This window comes from Leptidea sinapis, chromosome 15, assembly GCF_905404315.1.
Source record: "Leptidea sinapis chromosome 15, ilLepSina1.1, whole genome shotgun sequence".
NCBI classification, from domain to species: Eukaryota; Metazoa; Arthropoda; class Insecta; order Lepidoptera; family Pieridae; genus Leptidea; species Leptidea sinapis.
In genome coordinates, this window is record NC_066279.1 from 5830027 (window position 1) to 5850051 (window position 20025).

Genomic DNA, 20025 nt, shown 5'->3' on the forward strand with positions numbered 1-20025 from the left:
AAGAGATTGTGGGCGGCGGTGATCACTTAACAACAGGTGACCCGCTCGTTTGTGCTCCTATTTCATAAAAAAAAAGTCTTCACTTTAAAAACATACAGACTAGATAACCTCCTCCTTTTTTGAAGTCGGTTAAAATATATTACTATGTAATTTTAATTTTTGATATCAAAAATTATATCATGTCGAAATAATGACAAGCCATGACATGTGTTTTTATGATAAAGTGCAATTAGAACCTTTTCTATTGTAATATTTGAGGCAAGGTCTACCATGTTTACCACCACTTGCGCCTATTGATTGATAAATGTATAAAAACCAATAACCACTTGCGGTTGACATCAATCATTGACCATTCGTGTTAAACAGAGCAAAATGTTCAGTAAAGTAAGTGAATAACTGAATATTATTTTAGTTTAAATCATATGTATTTACTATTTTCGTTTATTAACATGAGTGTTACACATTAAAATAAAACACTTTTGAAACGGTTTAAAACGAGTGTAATTCTAACTGTTTTTACATTCGATTTTGCGTAAAAAGTGAAAAATATATTATAATTTTATTTAAAACGATGTTTTCTAAAAATAATATCTAAATTAAAACTATCTTGACGCATTTCAACCGCAGTCCGCCTGAAAACGTGCTCGGGAAAGTTCACGAAACGTCGAATTCAAGAAAATAATAATGAAAATATAACTTTTATGCAAGATCTTATTTAAAAACACAGTTACAATTACACAATTACAACGCGTGTAGCGTTGTAATCCATTAAAAAGTATTTTGTTTAAGCATGTGTCTGTATTCAGTGTGCTTCATACTACACACATATTACACACTTGGCCGTTATCTAAAAAAATATTGTGATATGTACTTATTACAGATTTTATGACGATACGTCACTCGAACGGTTAGCTCGTTCATAAAATTTTGTTTACAATTTTTATTTTTGATTTATTGTTTTTTATTTTATATGATTCTAAACTGTTTCAGATCGTGACACTTTGTACCGTAGTAGCGGTGGCTAACGCCGGCTACTACCATGCTCCAGCTGTATCCTCTCAGAGTATAATCCGCCACGATGAGGGTCTGACTCTAGGTCACCTGGCTGCCCCCTCACACTACGCAGTTCCACTGGCGTACGCTGCTCCCCTGGCCCAATACGCCGCTCCTTTGACACACTACGACGCACCAGCTGCCTATGAGGGATACAATGGTCACGATGAATACGTAAGTATCATATATATAAAATTCTCGTGTCCCGCTGTTTACTGTTATCAAACTCCACCGAAACGGCTGAACCGATTTGTATGAAATATTGTGTGTATATCGGGTAGGTCTGAGAATCAGCCCACATCTATTTTTCATACCCCTAAATGATAAGAGTCACCCACCCCTAAATGTTTTTTTTTTTATTTTTTTTTGATATATTCAGCATTGAAAAATACATATAATATAAAATTTTCTCTTCCCTACGATTAACACCTATTTTTGTATCAAGATTTTTATATTATTACGTTCGATCCACAGATCCGCAACAGGATTGCAAGAATTATTGTAGTAAGATAAATTTCATGTACGATATTAATATATCTAATGATAGGTCTGAGAATCGGTCGTCATCTGTTTTTATACCCCAAAAATTTTAATTATTGTTTTTTTTTACTTTATATGGCAATACGTTTGCTGGGTCAGCTAGTATGTATATGTATTGGCTGCATATTTAGTCTACGTAAACACGATCATATCTCCTTTTTCCGAAAAAACTCAACTGGCTTCCTATACGTCTACGGCGCAATTCCCACATTCTACACCTTCTTTATTCCATTATTTTTCACCCAAATACTGCTCTTTATCTTTACCCTTAAGACAGATTTGAGCTACTAGAGTATCAGCTCATGGTAGCGTTGCACTCTTCTTCCATAAATCTGATAGCTATCACTTTTCTTTCACCATTAATGCCATCACTCTTGGAATCAATTCCCGCTTACTATCCGCGTTAATCATAAGCACTAGCCACCCTAAAAGATATTGTACTAAAACAACATTATCTATCCTCTATATGATTAACAATAAGAAAGTTCAATTTTTGTTTCAATTTTTTTTATATGTTCTTTTACTCTCTTGTATATTTATTTTACTGTAGTGTATATTACCTATATATGTATATGTGTGTATAGTTTTGACACTTTCTTACCCTTTTAATGTATTGTTTTCTCTTTGTTGTTTAACAAATTGTTGAGATCACTATATAGATAGTGATCTCTCCCAGGCAACAATTTGTTATAATATAACTATTGAAAAGGCCGCCATTCGCACCATATGATATTAATATGTTAGGATTAAAGTTATATTTTGTTAATGTGGTGTCGAAAAAGTGTAATAAATGAATAAGCTGACATTGACACAAAATAACTTAGATTTTTGGTGACAAAATTACAATGTTTGAGCCAAAGACTTAGAGACAGCCTAATAATACGTGACCTATTTTGATTTGTCAATTTGTTCGTTAGTGGTTTTATATTCAAAAATACTAAGGAGCTTATGCTAAGCGTGGCTGACTATTTACGACTTATCAATCTAAATCGCTTACCCTAACAATAGATTCGTATTAATTTTCTATCCTGTGTATCTCCGTTACATATGTTCTTATCTCTCGCATGTTTTGTTCATCTATACATATATTGTAAGTATATATTTGAGCATAGAATATATATATATAGCATTTCGTACTTTTATAAGTACGTTTTTAGTACTAACTTTATGGCTATCAGTGAGGTCATTCTATGTTGGATAACCCAATCCTTTTTTATATACCATAACAAATATAACCACTTTTCTAATTTTTGCCAGGCCCACCCCAAGTACGATTTCGCATACTCCGTGTCAGATCCTCACACCGGAGACCACAAGTCCCAGCACGAGAGCCGCGACGGTGACGTGGTGCACGGCAGCTACTCCCTGGTGCAGCCTGATGGAGTAGTCCGCAACGTTGAATACACCGCTGATGATCACAATGGGTATTTTTACTTTATCTAATATATAAAATTCTCGTATCATGGTGGGTCATTAAACATTGAACTCCTCCGAAACGGCTTGAGGGATTCTCATAAAATTTTGAGTGCATATTGGATAGGTCTGAGAATCGGACAACATCTATTTTTCATCCCCCTAAATGTTTTTTTTTTATTTTTTTTTTAAATTTGTTTGATTTGACTCATAAGTCAGCATTAAAAATACATACAATTTCAAATTTTCACCCATCTACGATCAACAGTTACTTTTGTATCGCGATTTTAATATCGGCAATACAACGTTTGGTAGGTCAGCTAGTATGACTCTAAAAAATTAAAAAGAGCGACAACTCAAGTCAGTTTCCAAATATGCAATTATTGGGGTTGAGCAAGTTATCAACTGTAAAGTAGATCCTGTAGATGGAGCCAAACCCTGAGAGATGAACAAGATATACCAAGATTTACGATCCATGCCTTACTCGAACGGTTGGCTCAGTTGGTAAGAACGCTCGGACAGAACACGAGACGCCTGGGTTAGAATCGTTCATAAAAAAATTTGGTAGCAAATTTAATTTGTGTGATTAATCCCAAAAGTGAGGATTGTAATTTTAAAAAATAACAAATTGTTTACTATATATAATTTTAAATTGTTAATATGTACCTAACTATTGTGTGTTTTACAGATTCAACGCAGTCGTCCATAACTCAGGACCTGCTCTTCACCCCCAGGCAGCCTATAACCACCACTATTGAAGACCTTTTGACCTAACTCAATAACTGTTTTTTATTTATTTATTTATTACAATGATTTCTGAACATTCATTTTCTTTTTTTTTTTAATTTAACCCCGTTATTTTCTTCGCTCAAATTAAATTTATATACTATTTAAGATTTAAATTGCGTGCATAAAATATGTTTTGGTAAAATGAACATAATATTTGCTATTTCGATCATTTAATAATTAGATTCTTAAATTTTTATTCAGATGTTGAATTAAAAAACGTGTTAGTAATGTAGTAGGTATGTAAATTCATCATAAAAATATAAGGAGAACACAGGGCACCCGAATGATGTGAAACATCTCAGCATTGTAAATATATTATCAGATATTGTACCAGACAGTAACATAATTATTTCATTATCTTTTCAAAGTACTGCCTAAAATTATGGACGTAATATTCACAAAAAACATAAAAACTACGTGGCGCTTTTTAATGAAAGTGTGTAGGTATCTTTAGCGGTGGCGTGCGGCTATTAAAAGGACATGTATTCAATTTTGTCAATAATTTGCTAATTTCCTGGGATATGTTTTTATTTTATTTTATTTATTCAATCCACCAGTGATAATTACAACAATACAATATTTAATCTAAAGTTAATTCTAAATGCATTATTATATTATCTTTTATCTTTTAAGGCAATTTAATTATTATTATTATCTTTTAAGGCAGATACAGCATGCAATTATTATGAAGCTTATATATATTTATCTATACTATATTACTATATAATATTATAAAGCTGCAGTGTTTGTTTGTTTGTTTGTTTGTTTGAACGCGCTAATCTCTGGTACTACTGGTCCGATTTGAATGATTCTTTGAGTGTTGGGTAGTCCATTTATCGAGGAAGGCTATAGGCTATATTATGTATTTTTTTTTAAATTAGGGATCCGTAATAAAATTGCTATTTTGTAACACAAGGTGTAAAATCGAAAACCTATTTTTGCGTGCGCTGCAAAAACTATTGACAATAGAACAAAATGATGCTATAATTACTTACTTATTATTACTTATAAAACTATCGCGTGAATTATACTTTATATGGCAAAACAACGTTTGCCGGGTCAGCTAGTATGGTATAATCTAATGAAGTACTTATTCATAATTTAAAAAACGTATAAACTTTTAACCGAAAAAAAATCTCTATGAAATAGTTTTAAGTAGATCGCTAAATTGAAATCATTTAAACAAATTTTGTCAATATTACGAATTATTTAATGTATCACTTTATAAAATTTTACTACGGAGACCCCAAAAGGATCCAAATGTTTGCAACTATCGTTTAGTATTTTAGACATCCTGGAAATTGGTGAGTTATTGCCGAGAACAGTTTTTCGAAAAGGTCTTTGAAGAAGTGTTATTATTTGCGAGGATATCGAAAGGGAACATTAAATTTTTTCTTGGAATTAAATCTGGATTATCATAGATGTTGTTAAGACAAGAGTCTTAAAAGATATATAGAAATATCAAATCCAACAAATCTCTTCTTTGGCTCAAGCTATGTATATTAAAATATGTTAGCCTTTCTTTGAACGAAGAAAGTTCTTTTGCATTTCTTTATATGTCATTGACATTGTTTCTTATTTTTCGATCATTAATGTGTAGTGATATGTGGACAACAAATTCTTATTGTCATTTAAAATAGCTATTTAATTCGGCATCTAACTTATGTTAATAATTTGCTATTTACAGTTTGAGTCATGGAACTAACGGGTACGCAAACTAGTCGATTAGCGGCCGTTTTCAATAACGTATCTCTAGTTAGGGATACATTGCTGTCACCGTTTAATGACAAGATCTTATCTTTCCATAATTATGTCAAATATAGTTATAGTCCAATTTTTAAAAAGTAAGTTATAGTCCAAGTTAGTAAAAAGATAGATTTGTCTACCTCTAAAAAGTTAAACTAAGGATTATAGGAAATTGAAAACGGCCGTTAAACGCCAACAACAGTTTCAATCTTTAAAAAAACCTAGACTTCAATCAAATCGATAAGGGATCGAGCCAAAACAATAGCTTACTAAATGGGTAACCTAAAGAGGTTAATATATATGTTTTTAAAATTGAATTTCTTAATTTAAAATTCTTGTGTGTTTCTTATTTCAGTTTATGGGATACAATGTAAAAAGTCTTACAATATGTTTTAGGTTTATGAAAATAAAATAATGTTTTCTTTTTATTTCTGTGAAATCTCGTTTCTTCCCACATTTAATTTTTCATCGAGGTAATTGTTAATAATAAATAAAATTTAATTCGATTAATGCTATTTACATGATAAATTTTAATTGTACAAATTTAATTTTTACCAATTTAATTTATGGACGATGTGGGACTCGAACCCGATATACTTAGATCGAAACATCTGTGTGCATAATCGAAATGGGATTAAATATACAAATTAATTTGAGGGATATCACTTAAGAATAATAAACTGTTTAATTTTTCTTGTAATGAATTATTATTTGAAAAAGAACTCCGTTGAATTTCTTGCGCCCGTTCTTTCAGGCCTGAGTTATGAATTTCCGAAGAGGTAGCAGTTTTTGACGTTCAACAAGTGATTTAAAAGGATATTCTGAGAAAAATATTTGAATATAAAACTGAAAACATTGTCATAGTAAACAGACATGAAACCTATCGTCGAACAGATGAACAACATAGTCATAACTAATAATAGATATAAAATTAAATAAAAATATAACTAAGGAATCTAAATATAGCTGAGACAACCCAAAAAACATTACATGTACAAAATATAAAAAAACTAACTAAAATATTATATGTAAATATATTCAAAGTAGATATGAAAAGGCATAAAGGCATAAAAGGCATTTATTTTCTCAAAATTGATTCCTTTAGAATTCTTTTTGATGTCATTTCTAATACCTACTAGATACTACTACCGCTTCGGAAACAAATGGCGCTCTGAGAGAGAAGAAGCGGCGCAAGAAACTCTCCCAGCATTATTTTTTTGCGCTCTTTTCAATAAAAATATACAATATTGTACAGTCGCTATAAAATAATCACAATCTAGTCCCAGGCTGTCCGATCATTTAGATATTCAGCAGTGGAGTAATAGGATTTACGACAGAGCCATTTCTTTATAAAACATTTAAATTTATTTATAGATAATGCCTGAACAGTGGCTGGGACTTTATTGTAGAAGTGTATACATTTACCCTTAAAGCTATTATGTATCTTATGAAGCCTACTAGAATTAGTTACAAGCAATCCCTTATTTCTAGTGTTATAATAATGAAAATCACTATTAAGAGCAAAAAGGTGACGATTTTTGTGAACATTTATTAAATTTTCATAAATGTACTGACAATAAACAGTCATAATATTTATTTCTTTAAATTTTTCTTTGAGAGACTGTCTATAACCAAGCTGATATATAGCACGAACAGCTCTCTTTTGCAGTGCAAACACTATATCAATGTCAGCAGCATGACTCCATAGTAATATACCGTACGTCATGATGCTGTGAAAATAACTAAAGTACACTAATCTAGCGGTCGCAACATTCGTGTACTCTCTAATCTTTCTAACTGCATATGCCGCAGAGCTGAGTCTATCTGCTAGATGGGTAATATGTGGACCCCACTGAAGCTTTTTATCTAACGTGATACCCAAGAAGACCGTAGTGTCCACAAGTTCCAATCTCTGGTCATTTATAAGTACGTTGGTTTGTACCTCCGCTGTGTTTGGTGTAATGAACCGTAAACACTTTGTTTTTTTACTGTTTAAGTGCAGATTATTCGTCTCAAACCAACGTACTATCTTTGAGAGTGCATTGCTTACCTCGTCATCAATATCCGCACGTCGCTTCACTTTAAAAATAAGTGAAGTATCATCAGCAAACAATACAATCTCATGGCTATCATCTACCACAAACGGTAGATCGTTAATATATATAAGAAACAAGAAAGGACCGAGAATAGAACCCTGTGGAACACCTATTCCCACAGGTTTACCCGAAGACCGTTTGCCATTTACATCGACTATCACGTCACGACGTAAAAATATTATCTAAACAGGTTGCTGTTGTTGAAGTGATTCTAGTAGGTTCCCAAAATACATTGAACAAATTAAAACTTTGAAATAAATTTTTAAGGCTAGTACAATTGGCCGAAGGTTCAAGCAAGTTTATATTAAAATCTCCACACACTATAATTGACTTGCTAGTTTTGCTAAATTTTGATAGTACCTCCTCCATTCTATGTTGGAATTGTTCATATGATGCAGTGGGGGGGCGGTATACACTTACAATAATAAATTGCTCTAGTTCTATACAAGCTATCTCAATTAGTTGTTCTATAGAGAGATTAACAATATCTCTTCTATTTTTACATTTTAATCTATTATTAATAATAATTAGGGAACCTCCATGTATTGCCCTACTTCTACAAAACGAACTGACTACTTTATGTTCTCTAAAACTAAACTGGAGCTGATGACTCTTACGCCAATGTTCTGTAATACATAATATATCTATATTACAATAGCTCAAAAACAGTTCAATTTCTAATTCCTTACTTGAGATACCTTGTATATTCTGGTGAACAATATTTATGAGCTTTATATTATGATTATCTATAGCAGTAACATTTATATTTGGTGAATGTTGCCTATTTTGTATGATATTGCAAGAGTTGTCCTCCCTTGTCAAATAACTTAATTTAAATTAATTGAAGAAAAATCTTCATTGTTATATTTTTGTACATTAGTACTAATACATTCCCCAATAGGGGCTTGTATGTCGATTATTTTACAATTTTGCCCAATAGAGGCATGTTTATTAAATAATACTACAGAGGAAGTAGTTTGTTGACTAAGACTATAAGCTACTAAAGTAGCCAGCTGTCGCTTAACTCTAAATGGTAGGTATAGGTTACCATTGGTTATTTTCATTTTATAATTAATGAATTTATTTGTGTCAAATAAAATTAAATTTTCATTGTTGTGGAATGTCGCATTATACAAAGTTGTATTTAATTTAAATATTTTTCTATTTTGCTCCTGTGTCAAATCCGAGGAGTATGGGAATGTACACATCATCACTTTAGATTTTGTGTTATTGGAAATATTAATTAATTTTTCTATATTTTTAATTAGGTCCTTATTTCTAATATTATGAGAGTTATTACCAAACATTATACCTATGATCGTTTTTTCTTTTAGATTTATTTTTGGTATGGAATTTATGAGGTTATTGAAAGTTATATTGGGTTTACATATATTTATCAACTCACAATTCTTTGCAACTGCATTATTTAATAAAGGTCCAAACCCTTGGCCAATTTTGTCTGAAAATAATATAAACCTACTTGATGCACTTGTATCCATTCTTTGACTAGTTTTTAATGGGGATACACTTAGGTCTTGATAATTTTCTAATGAATGTTTATTAGTTGTGCTGGAGCAGTGGCACATATTATTATTATTATTATTGTTTATAAAGGATTCAAAGTGTTCCATGTTTTCATTGCCTAATTTAATTAAGCAATCAGCCTGCTTTATATGTTCTGATATTTGCTCCTGCGCTGAATTATATTTTTGAGTAATGTTTTGCAACATTGTTTCTAGAGAAGATATTTTATTATTTAATATATCTGTATCAATTTTATGTATTGCATGGGACTCTGTTAATTCTTTATTATATTTTTGTAATTTTTTCAGCAACTCTTGGTTTTTTGACCTAATTTTGCAAAATTTTTGGCCTAGGAATTGGTTATTAAGGAGTTTGCTACTTTTTGCTATAAACCTTTTGATTTTTAAATATTTCTTTATCTTTTTATGAGAATTTGTTGTAATATAATTCTTATTATTAGTGGAGCTTTCATCTGTTAAATCTACAGTTACCATGCTTTGTTTTTGAAGCAATTCAGACTCAAGTATGTTTATTCGACTTAAAGTCCATTCATATTCAGAACTACATTTGTCAAATGAATTAATGATTTTATGTAAGCTGTCCCTTTCTAAGGTTAAATCTAAACATTTTTGGTGCATGTCTGCCAGCTCGGACTTAAGAGAAGAGTTTGTTTTAAATACTTTTTGGATCTCCAATTCACACTCTTCCCGTTCATTTAAAAGTGTTTGACAAAGATCCTTTGACTTCCTTAGCTCCTTAGCAGCACAGCTCAGCTTGTTTTCCATTTCTTTCATGGTAGCCTTCCGGGTTTGCATAGTGAGGCTTGAAGTCTTGGGAACTTGTAGGCAGTAGTTAAGTAACTGTCAAAATATAAAGCTATGTATAATCTTGTTATAATAGTGTGTGAGAAGAGGATACAGGCTTACAGAATCTAGAAATTAACTCCAAAAGTGCAGAACTCAATGGTTTACTATGGTTAATTGCCAATTAGATTAGTTACTATATTTTTCCTTGCTATTATTAGTATGTATAGTGTAAGAAGGATGATGGTGAATATTGTATGCGGCAGTTGATGTTGTGGTCTTCAGCTCAGCTTCCACGTTTTTGTCAAGTTGAGAGAGACAAACAGGGCCAATGTAGTGAGTATGAACGTAACTCACAATTGTGAGTAGTGTAAAAGTGTTATAAATTGTATATAGCTACGAAACGAACAACGCACTACAACGCTAACAACTATTAGTTGTAAGTAAATAGAACAAAATACTTCCCTCGTTTTTGTTATTTGAATTTTGTAATATGACAGTTGGGCCGGTACAACTAAGTTAGTATTCCATTATCTTCTTGAGATTATTGCGATATTCCACACTTATTTTATATAATTTATAACTTTAATGTACACAATAGCAAATCAAGATTTATTGATTTTCAATATTTCTAATTATTTAAAATAAAATTAAAATCAGCTGTTAATTTTACGTCTCAGTGCCAGAGTTGCCAACCTAGCTCCTGATGCCTGAATGTGTCTGATCATGATTTATTCCCTGCAATCCAGGTATTTGGTCACGGCTCATTTCTAATGTGTAAATACCGTGAAACCTGAAATGTTCACCGACATATGAACGCGCCTGCTTTATTTGATAGGTGCCACAAACAAAAAGAATCAAGTCGGCCATAGTTTGAAGCAAATAATTGGAACTCTGCTGTGTGTATAAGTATGTTGCGTCTGCGATTGTAATGGCTGGTTTTTGCTTTGTCGGAAGATCAGGGTCCCCAACAGTACCATCTGCAACAATTGAATTGTTTGCTGCTACTTGCTCTCTGCCACACGCACAATCGGCATTTTTGCTGCAATAGTTCAGATTCGACTCCACAATCACAGCACAAAATAAGACGTCACAGCGTCCTTTTCGCAAAATCAATACAACGTAATAAGCGTCCTTTCGCCAACTGTGCAGATTTTTGAACGAAGGAGCACAAACTCAACTCAACGTCGTTAGGAAAAGATGTAGTAATAAATAAGCCAATGTTTCAAAAAACACACAGTACACGACATAAAACAGCTAGTAAATAGAGTTTCACGTCTTTGCAAATGTGAAATTCAAATACCCTGATTTTCACTTTGACATGACAGCTGTTGTTCTTTTTTTGGCTTTCAATATTTAAAACAATCGATGGGCATCCCTGAAAAAGGTTGTAAAATAATTTAAATAATGGCGTTACGTTTCTGTTTGTAAATTGAGTTTTATTTAATTATTTTCTTCCCCCTACTTTAAAAAAATATTTGAAAAACTGAAAAAATAGCCAGTTGCGAAATACTAAAGTTGGGAAAATATAAACCCAAAATATTCTTTTAATAGGGCGGTACACCAGATGCCGTTCTCATTTCGTTCCTTGCATAAAGATCCTGTTTTTTATGCTTTAATAAGAAATGTTCAGATTTTTCCCCTAAACTGTAAATTAAGAAATTATTACTTAGTTCAAGGTCAACGGAAAATACCGTTCATTTTGACTACCTTGAGAGTGTCAAAACATACGTTTTTGCAGCATTAACGGTGTTATCTTTTTTGACGATAGCTCAGAAGTTTAGTTTTTTTAAAGCTTCAAGATATGGTGGAGCTGAGTATATCGTTCAACTCGATATCTCCACGCGTTCCTGAGATAAAGGGTCTTAACAGACGGACAACAAAGTGATCCTATAACCGTTCCATTTATTCTATATTATTATTGAATCTATTTAACTCAAAGTTTCGATCTTTGTCTTTCAATTGAAAATAAAACAGTCATCCTAGCCGATACGAAATATGGATAATCAGAATGGTCTCCTCAGAATACTTACACAGCGTATGTATGGCAGTCTGCATCCAGCAATATCCTGGTATTTTATCATATCAGGTCAAGTAGACTTCGTGGGGTGCCGTCTCACACTTCATAATCCTACACCTATTCGACACTCGAGAACCTTCTGTGCCCATTGATTATCAGTTGCTCTGCTCAATGCAACTTCATCTTACTAATTCTTTGCCTTATGTCGGTAATATAAGTTCTGCGAATATCCTCATTACCAATACTATCGTGCAGAGAAACTTACACGATAGCTCCATAACTAGTAACTACAAATACCTTAATATGCTAATTGTATTGCGATACGAAATATATTATCTATACTAATATTATGAAGAGGAAAAGTTTGTGAGGTTGTGAGGTTTCAGGGAGATCTACTGAATTGATTTCCTGCATTCTGTTACCAATAGAAAGCCACAGTACTTGTGAGAGTCATAGGCTTTGTTGTCGTAGTCGGATTTACAAAGTAAGTCAGAGACAAAAACAGTCGAACGAAAACGTCTCTTATGAACGCTGCTTTAACGATGACAGATATATGAATGTTTTGTATATTGTGTCAGCATTGAACAACTAAAATGGTAACACTATTAACACGGACGAAGTCGCGGGTAACAGCTAGTAATATATAAAGACCGCGTCATTAAAACCTTGGTCGACTTATACTTAACACGTAAAGCATTGCAAGCGAATTCCCAATGATTGTTAATCTAAGATACAACATAGTTCTCGAGAGGCACGCTTTCGTAAAGTTTTTGAGCGTGTAACCGTCTACCCACGCGCAGTAATTGAAATAATCTGATAATTTTCGTGACCTACTCCTTCTGTTAACACGATCTTTGTTAATTTATGTGTAAAGTTAAAATAAACCAAACTGTGTATCTAGATTGGCCATAAATATTTTTAGAAATAAAAAAACTTAACATGTTTATTATTTGGTACGCGTTAACTATGTTAGAAACTTCAATCGTTTTCCGCCATTTGACATATTTTTTCGTTTTTAATAATAATTATTTATTTATTATTTTTATTACACTACACCGTATATGTATGTATAGTGGAGTCCTAATGCGACAGTGTAATGTAATCTATTTTATACCTATTAACAATTATACTTAAAAATAAATATATAAATGATTTGAGGTTTCTTTACTGTTAATGCCGCCAATATTTGTCTTTAAACAATTCGATACGTGTATCGCCTCTACACGAGGCATCCTCAGGACATGTTGTCTCGCCAAAATCTGGCACGAGACTCTGGCACAGTCTCATCTCAATCATTTATATAATTATAGATTTCCGCAAAGTAACGCCTACTTCAATAAATTTTCTTAAAAATAAATTATTTACAACTATAATTATCAAACTACTAATTATCAGCTATCTTATGTGTAACTCATAATCCATATTGGTATCCTTGTGAGCTCACTCAGAGAGCAAAAATTTTTTTTTATGACAATAAGAGACGAGACAAGTAGGACGCCCTACCCAATACAATGCAGTGCCGCTCAGGATTCTTGATAAACCCAAAAATTCTGAGCGGCAGTACAATTGCGCTCGTTTCCTTGAAACATAAGATGTTAAGTCTCATTTGTCCAGTAATTTCACTAGCTAAGGCGCCCTCCAGACCGAAACACAATAATGCCTACGCATTACTGCTTCACTGCAGAAATAGGCGCTATTGTGGTACGCATAATCAAGTCGGCATCCTGTGCAAAGGAGTCACCTCTAATTAATTAAAATAATGGAAAGTGGTGATAAAGAAACAGATTAGCAGTGATTGCTTTACACAAAATGGGCATAACGCCTTTGGAAACACACGGAACATAATACAAAAAAATATCCGGAGAAATTAAGATTTTGTGTATTTTAAAAAAGAAGCCTTAAATTTAGTACTTATTGTTGATATACATGGACATGTCCCTTAATGAAATCTTAATAAATAGTTTGTTGTTGAATCCCAGAAGCAAGGGATTTCAATAAAAAAAACTGTTTAGATTTTCAATAGCGACTTCTTAATACAATTTCCTGATATGCAATTACTGGGGCTAAGAGGGTTATCGAGTGTAAAGTTGATCCTGTAGATAGAGCTACAACTCTCAAAGTTGAACAAGACATATTAATATTTCGGTTGATGTCACTCGAGAAGAGGTCACTCGGATGGATGGCTTAGTTGGTAAGAGCGCTCGGACGGAACCGAGAGGCGCGGGCTTGAGGCCCGGTTTCCACCAAAGCGGAGAGGAGATGTGTTTTGAAAACCAATCAGATTTCTTTATTTATCTTCTCTCCGCTTAGCACCGGTGGAAATGGATCAAGTGAAGAGGAGAGGACGTGTCTCATTTTTCTTTGATATTGTACCGCGAGCGAACAAGCGGCGCGGCAGAGCGGAGATGTGAGATGTCTATAGTCCTTCTCCTAACTCCTCCTCGCGTCTCGCACACCCGAAAGCGTCATTTATTTGATTGACTGCTCTTGAATGCAAAAGGCGTTTTTTCCGTATTTTTAACCGACTCTAGTAGTTTAGCGAAGTATTTTAACTCAAAAAAGGAGGAGACTCCAAAAATATTCTTAAACAATTACATTAAGTCTTGTAAACATAATAAAGTCAGTAATAAATTAAATTATTTTTACTTTTAGGGTTTTTTGTTATTGGTGACGAGTTTTATTTTATTTTTTTATAATATTTTCCGTCGATAGTTTAAACATTGAAGAATTAATTGTGTTTCTTCAACCTCTTATTCCTTTTCCTTATTTTCGAGCTCTCACAGGCCACAGCTTACATCTCCTCCCCGCTACGCATCTCCTCTCCGCTTTGGTGGAAATAATCTAATCGCTTCGTGGCTGATCTCCTCTGGTCTCCTCTCCGCTCCACTTTGGTGGAAATCGGGCCTGAGTCATGGTAGAAATTAAATAAGAAAATCTTAAGAAATATCCTTTTCACTGATTTACGAATATACACTACATGGGGCACATTAAAAGTTTTGCACTTCTAGCTAATCGGAACAATTTGAATTTCGAATATTATATTTTTTGAAACGTTGCAACCTTCTTAGTAATAAAAAAACAAATGACGGGAAATCATTTGTCAATTGTTTTTTATCATACATCAAAGTTCTACGTACGCAACGAAAATGTTATTAAGTCTAAAATATTTTAGAGCGATGTTTTTTTTATGATTTTAAAAGTTCTCTCTTTCTGCAAAACTGTGCCGCTCGTCCTCAAAATGCTTTTGGGAGAGAAGCACCTTGCCTGAGCACCGTGAGGCGATGGTTTGCTGAATTTGAGAGATGTCGGGCTTCTTTACATGACGAATTTCGTGAAGGGCGGCCTTTAACTGCCGTCAACGAAAATAATGTGGCTACTGTTAAGCGGCTAATTGAAGATAGCCCGCGGATTACCTAAGAGGACTATTGGGGATTGGTATGAGACAAATTCAGAAAATTTTACACGAAGAATTGAAAGTTCGGTAACTTTGTGGTCGTTGGATCCCTCATGAACTGACAGCGGAGCAGAAGCGGGCTCGCGTGGAATGGTGCTCACAGATGCTAATGAAGTACGACCACGGACATTCTAATGCTATTTATGACATTGTCACAGAAGACTTTAGAAGATTTATTGTTTTGAGCCCGAAAAAAACAGCAATCTTGTGATTGAAAATGAGAACAGGCCAACAAAATTGAGGCAGGCGAGAAACGTTGGTAAAAAAATGATTGCATTTTTTTTCTCAGCTACGGGAATCACGGCCCCATCTGTAATAATATTGCATATCATAAGTAAATATTGCATTTGATTAATTTACAGATAAATCTTCATTGTTAGCAAAGCTTTTTTAAAACTAAATAACTTAATATTATATGCATATAAACCTTCATCCAGAACTAATTTTCAACTACAAACCACGATATTGTAAAAAGCCTTGAAAGTAATTGTTAATTATTGATAAAACAATAGATATATACAGATAGATTTCGTGACGAAATACATTACTGCAATACTAACGGCCTTTAATTTGTTGTCCCACGTGGTCATTTTTGGTTGTTCTCAGAAGCTACCCCACTCGTGTCTGTATACGAGTTGTAATATAAAAACTAGCGGCTGCATGATATTGATATCAATTATTAAACAACCTCTCCGTCAATACACAACTTTAAATATGTTCAGCAAAGTAAGTTAATTATTTTTTCAAGGTAGAACTAATAATTTGATTAGTAGCTTTAGTAAACTTTAAAGAATCTTGTGATACACATTTCGTTGTGCTTACAATTTAATATATAACATTTTCCTATCGTTATATAGAGGATAACTATTATGATTTAAGTTGAAGGGCGTGAGTGTAATGTTGATTTAGTTATTGAAGAACAAAGACTGTATAATATTTATTCTTATTTCTAGCTTATCACATTCGGCGGACTCTTGGCTGCGGCCAAAGCTGGACTTCTAGGACACGGAGTGTCTTCTCACAGTGTGGTCCAACATAATACTGGTTACCATGGTGCTCCTCTTGCATATGCTCCAGCAGCATATGCAGATAACTACGGCGGACAATACGATGGACATGACACTTACGTGAGTTTCATTACCTTTTAATGTTCTATTCATTTTATAAACATTATGAGACGAGCGCGGGGTTCACTCGGTGACTCGTAAAAAAAATTGTGTCAATAATTTAGTTATTTTTATTTAAGCATTTCAAACTTTATGTAATTTATTTCAAATCGGTTCGATTCCTTTTTGTTAGTTCTGTCGCGTTCACGAAATATACGTAGCGGTTAATCGATTTTTACGCGATGCTGGCTAAGAAAGGGTGTTTCAATTTGAATACATTTTTTATAGGCGCATCCCAAATACGACTTCTCATACTCCGTGGCAGACCCTCACACCGGTGACCACAAGTCCCAGCACGAGAGCCGCGACGGTGGTGCCGTACATGGAAGCTACTCTCTGGTACAACCTGATGGTTCAGTCCGTAAAGTAGACTACACCGCTGATGACCACCATGGGTAATTTATTATTTTCGCTCTTTATTCCAGCTAATCCAGAAAATTTCGAGTCGATACAATTATCAAACTATATTGAATAAAGTATGATTTCTGATAATGTCGTCACAATAATTACAATTATAAACTTAACTACATTGTTTGTAAAGATTAATATTTAAAATTTTGAAACTGAATAACATGACAATTATTATATTACAATCTTGTATTATCAATACACGAACACGAGACTCAGTGCATGGTAGGTGATCCTCGCCTGCTGTTTAATTAATGAACTCAAAATTCATCAGGCTATACACTTTATTTGTGCGTATTGAATGAGACTGGGTCGTCACGAGAGTTCGGCTTAAGTCAATTTTTAATATCTGTAACTTTAACCTCATATCTCAGGAACATCAGGATACAAAGTAATGACACGTTTGATGTAAGAAGAACACGTTAATTAACTATGAGATTTATTACGCGATTTTGAGACTTAAAAGTGCACTAGTTTATATTAAAATTAAAAAAACAACTCAATAGACTTTACATTGCTAAATAAGGGATCTCTCCACATTTGAATCTGTACTTTACATTAATGAAGTGTGGTAATACCAATACCATATAGAGGTTTGTGTTTTCTTTAAAATTATTAGCAACTGAGGTAAAGATAAGATAATATATACAAAGTTCTCAACGAGGAACACCCCATCAAATATCACTGAACCTGAACTTATTTTAATAAATATTGTTTATTTTTCAGTTTCAACGCTGTGGTCCACAACTCAGCTCCATCTGTTCATCCCCAGCATCCATACCAACACTATTACTAGAATAGTCTGACCACTAGCTTGCTTCTCTCAAGCAATAACAACCATTATTTATTAATTAAAAAATATATCAAAGTATTCATTTGTTTCTATTTTAGAACTACATCCTAGGTCAAGATATATATATATATATATATACTAGTTAACCCGACAGAAGTTGTCCTATACACACGTCTTAAATTTGAAAAGTCGGTCCAGCCGTTAGGAGGAGTTCACTAACATACACATGGCCAGGAGAATTATATAATATGGACGGAATTGAGAATCTAAATCAATCTCAAATGCACTGAAACAAACAAAAAAATCATCAAAATCGGTCCAGCCGTTTAGGAGGTAGTTTAATTGTGAATCTAAACCATTCTCGAATCCACCTGAAGACACTCACATATCTCAAATTCACTGGAACACACAAAAATATTATCATAATCGGTCCAGCCGTTTAGGAGGTAGTTCAATTGTGAATCTAAACCATCTTCGAAAATCGGTCTAGCCGTCTAGGAGGAGTTCAGTGATATACACACGCTCGCAAGAAATATATATATATATATATATATATATATATATATATATATATATATATTATACCCCAGTGGTTAGTGACCCTGTATACTGAGCTAGAGGTCCCGGGTTCAAATCTCTGTAAGTGTAATTATTTATAAGATGAATAGGGATGTTTGTTTGCGAGTCATGGATGTTTATCGTATGTACTTATGTATGTTTTAAGTAAGTATATTGTATTAAATATGTAAAGAGAATTATTACTATATAATACTAATTCCTTTAGATGTCATTTTACAGTGACACTTGAGAAAGATTGGAATGTCTTGGTGAAGTGTAACCTAGAAAGAGTGATTGATATTTAATATTAAGAGATTCGAAATTTAGAAAAGATAATAAATATAGGCTTTAAATGTTGTTTATTTCATTAAAGAGAAAAACAAAATTAGGCTTTTCTTTCATCTTCTTAAGTGTGACGATATTATCATTATAAATATATCGTTGTCTTGTACTCATAGTACAGGATATGCCTAGTTTAGGGCAAGATAATGTGTGTAAAGTTGTGTGAATATTATAATAAAATATATATATATATATAGGAGCAAATATTTTTAAATTGTGACGAGAGCATATAACGCTCTCAAAAGGACCTGCGAAAATAGAAAGAATTATATAGTCATGTTAAAGAGAACTGAATTAAGAATCTTTGAAAAATTGCTGACAATAAATCATAAGTAATTATGTATCCATAATTTTTATTTGATTCACACAACCTTTATTACTATATAACTTACACACAAAAAACTACTATAGATTTGGACGTGTCACTCACTCTAAAGAGACTCTTACCGTTCTAGTATAGATACTAAGAAAAACTTAAATGTGACCGACCAAAACAGACCGCAGCATTCTGTCATTATGACTGAAATACAGATGCTCAGATTCAACAGAAATGTATCTTAACTGAGCAAAATAAGTCATGACTTAAAACAGTATATAACATATACTACCAACTTAAACTCTCTTGATCCTTGGTGTTACAGATGTCCATGGGCGGTTGCCTCACTACCTCCCATCACGTGACCCTCATGCTCTTTTGCTCCCTCTTATGTTAAAAAAAGTTAAATAAATAAAATATAATATATAAAAATTAATATTGATCCTTAGTGAATTTAAAAAAAAGTCTCTTTGTCTGTTTCATACATATAAACCACAATAGGTTTTTATGACAAAATCTTATTAAATGCGGGTGAAACCGGTAAGTTTAGCACGGCTCTAATATTTATACATTTAGTCTTGATATTAATACTGTTGCAATATAAAAAAGAACAGAATTAAGTTTGAATTTGGAACGTGTCATTCTTATATGAATATACGTTATGGCTTCTTGTGATATATTATATACCAATAGAGTAGAGTAATAATAAACAAAGTAGGTATGGCGCCAAAGGCAAATCTTGAATCTGCACACCTGCTTGGAACAATTAGTTGAAGGTTGGTGTACCTGACTATTGATATATCTAATAAAACCTTTTTCTGTATGTGGCTGTAGAAAATCCTGCCTTCCACCTAGTATTAGTAATAAAAAGACAAGTAACGCAATCAAAGGAATAATTAATTAGAATTCCTGTCAATTATTTAATCGATAATTTAAAATTGAATAAGGTGATAAAATCAAAACAACTTCTTAAGATGTAAGCAAAGGAAAATTTTGACAAAAAG

General features: G+C 33.0%; 2 protein-coding genes across 2 annotated transcripts; both read left to right on the forward strand.

Annotated features, from left to right (window-relative positions):
- Positions 1-345: 345 nt before the first annotated feature.
- Positions 346-3833, forward strand: LOC126968247 (cuticle protein 8-like). The gene is made up of 4 exons (XM_050813134.1): positions 346-384; positions 991-1227; positions 2851-3017; positions 3695-3833. The coding sequence occupies exons 1-4, from the start codon at positions 373-375 to the stop codon at positions 3762-3764; spliced, it is 486 nt and encodes a 161-aa protein (XP_050669091.1). The 5' UTR covers positions 346-372; the 3' UTR covers positions 3765-3833.
- A 12291-nt stretch (positions 3834-16124) lies between these two features.
- On the forward strand, positions 16125-17883 carry LOC126968253 (cuticle protein 7-like). Its single transcript, XM_050813141.1, has 4 exons — positions 16125-16164; positions 16392-16565; positions 16833-16999; positions 17739-17883. Exons 1-4 carry the CDS (start codon positions 16153-16155, stop codon positions 17806-17808), a joined length of 423 nt encoding a protein of 140 aa, XP_050669098.1. The 5' UTR covers positions 16125-16152; the 3' UTR covers positions 17809-17883.
- The last annotated feature ends 2142 nt before the right edge of the window (positions 17884-20025 follow it).